We start from the raw sequence: 10,370 nt of genomic DNA, 5'->3' as shown, positions 1-10,370 counted from the left end.
AGACGAAGAGATCGAAGAGAGTGTCTCACGGGTTCATGTGATCAAAACGGTAATGGGCTCTACCTCAAACAAACCCATTACCGTTAAGCCCAACAAGCCTCTCTTAGTCCAATGCAAGATTGAAAAGCCTACAACTATTCAAGCTTCTTCAAGCCTCCAACGGTCTGCTCCACTTGCACAAACAGACGAAAACAGAGTCAGCAAAGCAAAGAGAACAATTGACTGTACGGAGCCAATACAATTGAAGAACAGATTTGATTGTCTAGACTCATGTGATGAATGAGCTGTCTCATGGGAAAAACCCTAATATTGTAAAGTCTATATAAAGACTAGTGATGTAACCTAATGACTCAAGGAAATATAGAGAGAAATGATTCTTACCTAAAGAGTCGCTGAGCTCATTCTTTATGGTATCAGAGCCATGGATCACATGATTCAACTTTATTCTCCTCCTCCTCTTCACATCTCAAATTGTGTCACCGTGCAACTGACCCAGAAGAACTATCTCCTTTGGAAATCTCAGTTTGAGTCTTTTCTCTCTAGTCAAAACCCCTGTTTTAAAAATCGCTAGGCGCTAGTAGGGCGGTGACTGAGGGCCTAGCGATTAATCGGAAAATCGGATTTAAATCGGGGATTAATCGGGGACTAGTTTTACGGTTTTTAATTATTATATATAATAAATAATAAAATATTTAACGTTTAGGGTTATATATATTGTTTGCCATAATATTTTGAAAATGTTTGACAGCTCAATCGGTTTAACACTCTCTGAAAATAACTAAGGTCGCGAGTTCGACTCCGTTCAGTGTCGATTTAGTCCATTTTTTGTCCTTTTTATTACGAAGGGCAAAACGGTAATTTCGCCCGATCGTCTTCTCCACCCGATCCAGCGACTGTCAAACCCTAATCTATGGCCGCAATTTTTTTTTTTAGCTTAGTTTCTACCCAATTCATCTTATATTCAATTGGATATGATATAGAAATCGTAGATCTTCAGATTTAACATCATATCTAAGTAGAAAATAGTCAAAATCAAAAAAAAAAAAAAATTCCGATTTTTCTCCCGATTTGGGTGTAATCGCGGCGGCTCTATACTGCCTAGCGATTCCACGCCGATTAATCGGCCGATTTGACCGATTTTTGGAACAGGGGTCAAAACCTTCTCGGCTTTGTCAATGGTGCCTTTGCTCAACCACTAGCGTCCATACCAGTTCCTGCAATCGATGGCCAAGTGGGTTATGTCCCAAATCCTGACTTCTTGTCGTGGCATATAGCAGACCAAGCTGTTAGAGCTTGGCTGCTTGGATATCTCTCCGAAGATATCCTCCGTGATTTTGTTCACACCACTACTGCTCAAGATCTCTGGTCAGTTCTGGCTCAACACTTCAACAAGGTATCTGCTTCTAGACTTTTCGAACTGCAACACAAGCTTCAGACAGTGGAAAAGTTAGATATGTCCATGGAAGATTATCTTAGGGAGATAAAAAGGGTTTGTGAACAACTTGCCTCTATAGGTAGTCCTGTTAGCGAACAAATGAAGATCTTTGCTACTCTCAAGGGGTTAGGTAGAGAATATGAGCCTATCAAAACTTCTGTAGAAGGATCTATGGACACTCAACCCTCTCTGACCTTGGATGCTGTGATTTTGAGGCTCACCAGCTACTCTGATCGTCTTGCAAACTACAACAACAGCACAGAAGTCTCCCCACACATGGCGTTTAACACTTTTGGTCCGACTTCTTCTGGTTACTACAATAACAGTAACAGAGGAAGAGGTAGTTCTCGTGGTGGAAATAATCGCGGGGTAGAAGCAATTTTACAACAAAAGGTCGTGGGTTTCATCAGCAGATTTCACAAGAAGGTGGTGGACTTACCAAGGTGATTTGCCAAATATGTGGTAAACCAGGTCATCCTGCCTCTAAGTGCTGGCACCGATTCGATAACAGCTATCAGTTTGATAATGTCCCTCAAGCTCTAGCTGCTCTTTGGATTACCGATGTTACTGATCAAAATGGAAGTGAATGGGTGTCAGATACTGGTGCAACCTCTCACGTGACCAACTCTCCACATCACCTGCATCAGTCACAAGCGTATGAAGGGAATGAGGCAGTAATGATGGGGGATGGAAGCTTTCTACCAATTACCCATACCGGTTCAGCGAGTCTTCCCTCAACCTCTGGTAACTTACCTCTTAATGATGTTCGTGTTTGTCCAGGTATTGCTAAATCTTTGTTATCTGTGTCAAAGCTTACTACCGATTATCCTTGTGGCTTTCAATTTGACTGTGATGATGTGCGTATCTATGATAAGGCAACAAGGGGGTTGTTAACAAAGGGCAGACATAGTAATGAGCTATATACACTGGGAAACTTACGTGGAAGAGCTTCACTCCAAGTCAACTTCTCGTCAAGACAACAAATGGCTTCCGAAGATGTTTGGCATAAACAATTGGGGCATCCTCATACGCAAGTTCTGCAGCAGCTATCTGCAATAAAAGCCATAGTAATCAATAATAAGAGCACCACCAAGATCTGTGAAGCTTGTCAGCTTGGAAAAAGTGCTAAACTACCTTTTTCTACTTCAACTTTTGTAGCTACTCGACCCCTGGAAAGAATTCATTGTGATCTATGGGGTCCTTCACCAATAATGTCAGTTCAAGGTTTCAAATACTATATGATCTTTATTGACAACTATACAAGATTTTGCTGGTTCTACCCTCTCAAGCTCAAGTATGATTTTCTACGAATATTATATGGTTTTCAAGCGCTTGTAGAAAATTTTTATCAGAAGAAGATTGGTACCTTTCAGTGTGATGGTGGTGGTGAGTTTGTCAGTAAACAGTTTACGGCTCATCTGCAGAAAAGTGGGATTCAACAGCTCATCTCCTGTCCACACACACCACAACAAAATGGGTTAGCAGAACGAAAGCATAGACATATCGTTGAGTTGGGTCTATCTATGATGTTTGAAGGAAGGATACCTCAAAAGTATTTGGTTGAAGCGTTTTATACAGCAAATTTCTTGATCAACATCTTACCAACCACGAACTTGGATAAGAATCTCAGTCCCTATGAAGCTTTGACAGGTCGAACTCCCAACTACACAGCTCCCAGAGTGTTTGGTTGTGCCTGCTATCCAACACTTCGTGATTATGCTGCAACAAAATTTGATCCACGCTCTCTAAAATGTGTGTTCTTGGGTTATAATGAGAAATATAAAGGATATCGGTGTCTCTTACCTTCCACTGGACGTGTCTATATAAGCAGGCATGTCATCTTTGATGAAGCAGTCTTCCCCTTCTCTACTTTCTCTGTTGGGAATGCTCAACGATGCACCCCTCTCATGACTGCTTGGTACAAAAGCTATCCAAAACAAGATCAAAACACAAATCAGGTAAGAGAATCAGTTGCAACTAGAGATGATCAAGAGAAGAACAAACCACTGTTCTCACTGCAGGATTTTCCACCATTACCAAACACAAGGTCTCAGGTTGTGTCCACTGAAGGAGAGGAGGATAGAACTGAGTGTACGACAGGCTTTGATCATGCTTTTATTGGCAATAGCTGTTCTCCTTCTCCTGTCAGGACGGATACTCCTTTGCAAGACCTTGCCAGTTCCAGTTCATCAGTGGTTCACACTCCTCCAGTGAATCCAATTCATACTTCAACTTCATCTCCAACACCTGCGACTGCATCTGAAACTAACACATCAGCTACTACATCAGTTCAAAATCATACATCTGTCTCAAGTATCCAGGAAATACAAAATTCACTAACCTCAGATTCAGACACTTCTGCCTCAGAATTTTCTTCAAGGTCAAGCACACCAACTCAAGAACCTGGTGAATCCTCGGCCTCTTCTATGTCCTCTATTCAGTCTCCACAGGTTCCTGCAACATCATCACAAGCAGAATCTGTCAGTCAAGTTCAACCGACTCACAGAATGACAACAAGATTAAAAGACGGGATACGAAAGCCGAATCCAAGATATACTTTATTGTCTCATAAAGTATCCCATCCAGAACCAAAAACAGTAACTGAAGCTCTTAAACATCCAGGCTGGAAAGGAGCGATGGGCATTGAAATGGGAAACTGTAAAGCAGCACACACTTGGGACTTGACACCTCCTACATCAGACATGAATGTGTTAGGAAGCAAATGGGTGTTCAGAACTAAAAGAAATGCAGATGGATCATTACAGAAACTCAAGGCTCGATTGGTTGCTCAGGGTTTCAATCAAGAAGAAGGAATTGATTACCTGGAGACATATAGTCCTGTAGTCCGCACAGCAACTGTCAGAGCAGTCTTGGATATGGCCACCAAAATGGGTTGGGATATAAAACAAATGGATGTTGAACACGCCTTCCTTCATGGTAATCTCACAGAGACAGTGTACATGAAACAACCAGATGGATTTGTAGATCCTGAAAAACCAAATCATGTGTGTCGACTGAGAAAATCTCTCTATGGGTTAAAACAAGCCCCGCGAGCTTGGTATGATAAATTTAGCACGTTTCTATTGGAGTTCGGGTTTACCTGTAGCATACCGGATCCATCACTCTTCGTCTACAAGCGAGATGGAGCAGTCATTGTGCTTCTGCTCTACGTGGATGACATGCTTATCACAGGAAACAGCTCCGCAGCTATGACAGCCTTCTTAGACTCTCTCAACACCCAGTTCCGCATGAAAGATCTGGGCCAAATGCACTATTTTCTTGGAATTCAGGCTCACTTCCATCCTTCAGGTCTCTTCCTCTCCCAGCAGAAGTATGCAGAAGACCTGTTAGTTGTTGCAGCCATGAGCGAGTGCTCTTCTATTGCAACACCTTTGCCTGAACAACTAGAAAACACGAGAGCTAAGAACAAGGAACCGTTTCCAAACCCCACCTATTTTCGAAGTCTAGCTGGAAAATTACAATACCTGACTCTTACAAGGCCCGACATCCAGTTTGCGGTAAATTTCGTTTGTCAGAAAATGCATGCTCCAACTTTTGCAGATTTCCATCTTCTCAAGCGAATCCTTCGCTACATCAAAGGCACAATCACAATGGGACTCAATTTCAATAAGAACACAAGCAGTACTCTCAGAGTGTACAGTGATAGCGATCATGGAGGTTGTGTGGAAACAAGTAGATCAACAGGCGGGTATTGCTCTTACCTTGGTACAAACTTGATCTCGTGGGCATCTTAGAAGCAGAACTCTGTTGCTCGAAGCTCCACGGAAGCAGAGTACAGGGCGATGTCCGATGCAGCAGCTGAGATTTCTTGGATCTGCAATATTCTTAAGGAGCTTGTGATTCCTCAGTATCAGGCCCCAGAACTGTACTGTGACAATCTCTCTGCTGTTGATCTCACGGCGAATCCTGCGTTTCACAAGAAAAGTAAGCATTTTCTGAACCACTATCATTATGTAAGAGAGAAAGTTGCTCTAGGAACGATTCTGGTAAAACATATACCTGGTCATCAGCAAATCACCGACATCTTCACGAAGTCGCTTCCGTTCCGACCTTTCAGTAACCTCCGGTACAAACTCGGTGTGGTCCTTCCTCCCACACAGAGTTTGCGGGGGAGTATCAGTAAGAACTCAACAGCTCCGGTTCCTTCAGTCAAGAACTCAGCTCTAGCTTCTTCTGTCAAGATCGAAAATAAATCTGGTCAGAAGTGGGATCGAGCAAACACGAAAGTAAAGAAGGAAGACGAAGAGATCGAAGAGAGTGTCTCACGGTTGATGTGATCAAAACGGTAATGGGCTCTACCTCAAACAAGCCCATTACCGTTAAGCCCAACAAGCCTCTCTTAGTCCAATGCAAGATTGAAAAGCTTACAACTATTCAAGCTTCTTCAAGCCTCCAACGGTCTGCTCCACCTGCACAAACAGACGAAAACAGAGTCAACAAAGCAAAGAGAACAATTGACTGTATGGAGCCAATACAATTGAAGAACAGATTTGATTGTCTAGACTCATGTGATGAATGAGCTGTCTCATGAGGAAAACCCTAATATTGTAAAGTCTATATAAAGACTAGTGATGTAACCAAATGACTCAAAGAAATATAGAGAGAAATGATTCTTACCTAAAGAGCCGCTGAGCTCATTCTTTAAACCAAAACAAAAATTTCATTCCATCCAATATATGTTTATGCGATAAATATATAAACATACACACATATCATATTTGTAGCATGTAGTATATATACATATAAGATTATGATTTATGAAGATTGAAGATTCTTCCAATTTTATTGAACTTAAATATCTAATTTAAAAAAAAAAATCTATATAAATTTAAATGAGAACAGATCAAAAATTTAATATGTGTAACTTGAGCATAAAGCTATAACAATCTTAGATTTTTGAAAGCATTGAATATACGTTTCTGAAAATTACAAAATAAATATTTCCAAAATAGTTTGAAAGCATTGAATATACGTTTTTGAAAAGACACTTGCTAATATTTTATATAACAAAAAAAAATGTATTAAAATTGAGAAAACACCCTCTCGATAATACATATATATTTTTTTTTTTCAACCAAACATTTAAATAAATTAAAAGGTGACTCCAGAATTGGTTGCCCAACTTGGAGGGGAAGAGTTTACAAAAGAAAGTTCAGAAACTAGAGATCTAGAAGAGCGCGCCAAACAATCAGCTCGCACGTTAGACGTCCTCGGTATTTTAGTCAGGGTGAAGGAGGAGAAAGATGATCTTAGCGCTTGGAAGTCTTCCAACAAATGCGAGAAGGCTGGCCAATCGTCAGGAACCTGCACCATCGCCACCAGCTCGGAGCTATCAGACTCAAAGTTGGAACAATCTATCCCCACCGCCCGAAGAGACTCCATAGCCCAAATCAAGGCTTCAAACTCCGAATGAAGGGGGAGGGACTATGACGCAAACTGCGAGCTCCCATAAGAATCGTCCTATCATCATTAGTACCATACCACCAACCCAACCCTTCCAAAGAATCCGAACCTTTCCAGGAACCATCAACCTGGCAACGAATCGAAGGATTCCTATCCTCCAGAGAAGACTGGGGAGCCACATAATTCTCAGAGCCAGACTTGGCCTCCTCCCAATAAAGTTTATCATTTAACGCCTGATTTAAAATATCAAGAGGCTCTGCTTCCATTCCTTGAAACACCTTATTATTCCTATCTTTCCAAATTGTCCACAATATCCAAGGCAACCTATATCCAATGCTAGGACCCCCAGGATTTGAGAAGGTCTTAGAATAAAGAAAATCTAAATTCGAATACACGGATCCAAAAGGAAAACCAGTCAAAGACAACTGGACCGGAGATAACTCCCACACCAAACGCGAACGAACACACTCAAAGAGAGCGTGGTTGATAGTCTCCACCGCTAAACCGCACCGCGGACACGTATCGACGCATCGGACACCCCGGTGAGCGAGCCGTTCTTTTACAGGAAGGGACCCGGACGCCACCTGCCAGAAAAAATGTTGGACCTTTGAGGGAACATCAAGCTTCCAAGCTTGTGCCCGTAGAACTGTGCATGTCGGCCCGTAAACTACTTCCTTATGTGATTCCCGTGCTAACCTATAACCAGATTTCACTGAATACTTGCCGGATTTAGTATAATGCCAAATCAATTTATCCGAAATCAATGACTTACTGACCGCTAAACTCCGTACAAGCTGAATGTCCGCTGGATCCAAAAACTCCTCCAGAGTAGGCAAGTGCCAATCCAAAGTAAGGGGATTAATTAGGTGATTGACCATCAGGTTAGGATGGAGAACTCTCCCCATGCCATTCGCCGGTCTTGGCTGATGATCCGGGATCCATGGGTCTCTCCAAACCGAAATATTATTTCCGGACCCGACGAGCCACCTCGCCCCTCTTTCTACTAAACCTTTTGTCGAAAAAATGCTCCTCCATGCAAAGGATGGGGAATAGGGTTTAGTCGCCAATAAAGGATGTTTTCTCCTGAAATATCGACCGCGCATCACCCGAGCCATTAGAGAATTCGGGTAATGAATCAGCCTCCAATACTGCTTAGCCAACATTGCATCATTAAATTCTTCCAGAGCACGGAATCCCAAGCCCCCATCGCATTTATCCTCACAGAGCTTATCCCAAGCTACCCAATGTAGACCGCTGGCTTTATCATTAGACTTCCACCAAAATCTTGAAATAGCACTCGTAAGTCTGGACGTTAACTCCTGAGTTAATTTATAGCATGACATGACATGAGTCGGAAGAGCTAACGCAACTGATTTGATCATAATCTCTTTACCCCCTTTTGATAGTATCTTCGTCGACCAGCCATTAACTCGCTCATCTAAGCGATCATTAACATAACTGAAAACTTCAGTCTTCGAACCCTGTAGATTTTCAGGAATACCCAAATAGGAACCCATTCCACCCTCTCTAGAAATACCAATAACCTTTTTAATCTGAGTCCTTACATCAGACGAAACTTTCTTACCGAACATAATGGACGATTTCTCTAAATTGACCTCCTGGCCCGAGGCTTTCCCATAATTACCTATAATATCCATGACCACTTTACATTCAGATTCCTCTGCCTTACAAAAGAACAGGCTATCATCCGCAAACAAAAGATGTGAAATCGAGGGACAATCCCGAGCAATTGAAATTCCCGTAAGTTTCTTCTCCCGTTCAGCCTTTTTAATATTCGCTATCAAAACCTCTGTACAAAGAATAAACAAATAGGGGGAAAGAGGATCACCCTGACGTAAACCCCGCTTTGGTAAAATAGATCCCCGAGGTTGACCATTAAGGAGAACTTGATACGAAACCGAAGAAACACACCACATAATCCATGTAATCCACCGCCTATCAAAACCTAATTTAACCATCACCGCTTCCAAAAAATCCCATTTGATCCGGTCATACGCTTTACTCATATCCGTTTTGAAAGCCAGAAACTCCGACTTACAGCGTGGATTAGTATTTAACCCGTGGAACATTTCCTGAGCCACTAGGATATTATCCGTAATCAACCGGCCCGACACAAATGCCGATTGTGTTTCAGAAACCAGAGACGGTAAAAAACCGCTTTAGCCGAAAACATAAAACTTTTGAAATAATCTTATAGCTCATATTACACAGACTGATAGGCCGAAATTCCGTCATTCGTTGTGGTCGATCCACCTTAGGGATGAGACAAATATTAGTCTCATTAAGGCGAGGATCAAAACCACCCGTCCTAAAAAAGTTTTTGACCAGAGCCACCAAATCTCCGTTTAAAGAAGGCCAGAACCGTTGAAAAAATAAAGCCGTCATACCGTCAGGGCCTGGAGATTTCTCTGGATGCATAGCAAATAAGGCTTTCCGAACCTCCGCTTCCGTAATTTCCCTTGTTAGACTTCGGTTCATATTATCTGTAATAATAGGTGAAATCTCCTGAAGAATTTCCGATAATCCAGTTACGTCAGACCGTTTAAACAAATCCTCAAAATATTTGGAGGCTATAGTCTCCATTCCCAATGGCGACTCATCCCAAACGTTATCCGGACCAAATAACCCCACAATCCTATTCCGAACCCTCCGCTGCTTAGTCGAAGCATGGAAATATTTTGTATTTTTATCGCCCACCCGCAACCAGAATTTCCGACTCTTCTGTTGCCAGTACAACTCCTCATCCCGATAAGCCTCTTTTAATTTTCTCTCAATGTCCCGAATCTCATCCTGTGAAATCAAGTCATCCATCTTTGCCTCCTGTAAGGCAGCCTTCAGTGAAGAGATAAGGGACGGGCCAGAAATCACGTTATTTTTCCGCCACCACGAAATCGAATTTCGACAATTCCTAATTTTATCCACAAAAGCCGGAACCCGAAAATTATTTGTGCGCGCCCACCCGGACTCTACCGCACCTAGAAGTCCGTCCTTCCCCAACCAGCGTTTATCAAAGCGAAACTGCCTATACCGGCGAGAGGCTGTCTTGAGACAAGTAGCCAAAATAGGACAATGATCAGACCCAATCATCTCCAAATAATCCACCCTCGAATTTGGGAAAAAACTATGCCAGTCTTCATTACCTAAAGCACGGTCTAAGCGACACCGAACCACCTGATTGTTACGACGATTACCTCGCCAGGATAATTGCTCTCCATAACACGGGAATTCAAGCATGCCACAGTGCCGAATCATTGTTTGAAAGGGCACAAAAGAGGAAGCAGGTCGTAGAGCCTCACCCCTTTTCTCGTGATTCCCAACCAGTTCATTAAAGTCTCCAATCAAAAACCAAGGATCTATCCGGAGAGAACCAATATCCATTAACTTCTCCCATACCTTTGTCCGATTTTGCGGGATTGGATCCCCATAAACAAAAGACAAATAAACCAATTGTTGACCAAATGAAGCTTGAACATCAATAATCCGATTACTA

The 10,370-nt window shown here is 42.2% G+C and overlaps 1 protein-coding gene across 1 annotated transcript; it reads left to right on the top strand.

Moving 5' to 3' along the window:
* Positions 4,645-5,733, top strand: LOC109126972 (uncharacterized mitochondrial protein AtMg00810-like). The gene is made up of 2 exons (XM_019230983.1): positions 4,645-5,118; positions 5,191-5,733. The coding sequence occupies exons 1-2, from the start codon at positions 4,645-4,647 to the stop codon at positions 5,731-5,733; spliced, it is 1,017 nt and encodes a 338-aa protein (XP_019086528.1).

The sequence above is a fragment of the Camelina sativa genome, chromosome 2, assembly GCF_000633955.1.
Source record: "Camelina sativa cultivar DH55 chromosome 2, Cs, whole genome shotgun sequence".
In the NCBI taxonomy this organism is placed as follows: domain Eukaryota; kingdom Viridiplantae; phylum Streptophyta; class Magnoliopsida; order Brassicales; family Brassicaceae; genus Camelina; species Camelina sativa.
Note: the sequence above shows the minus strand (reverse complement) of the source record. Positions and strands in the feature narration are given on the sequence as shown.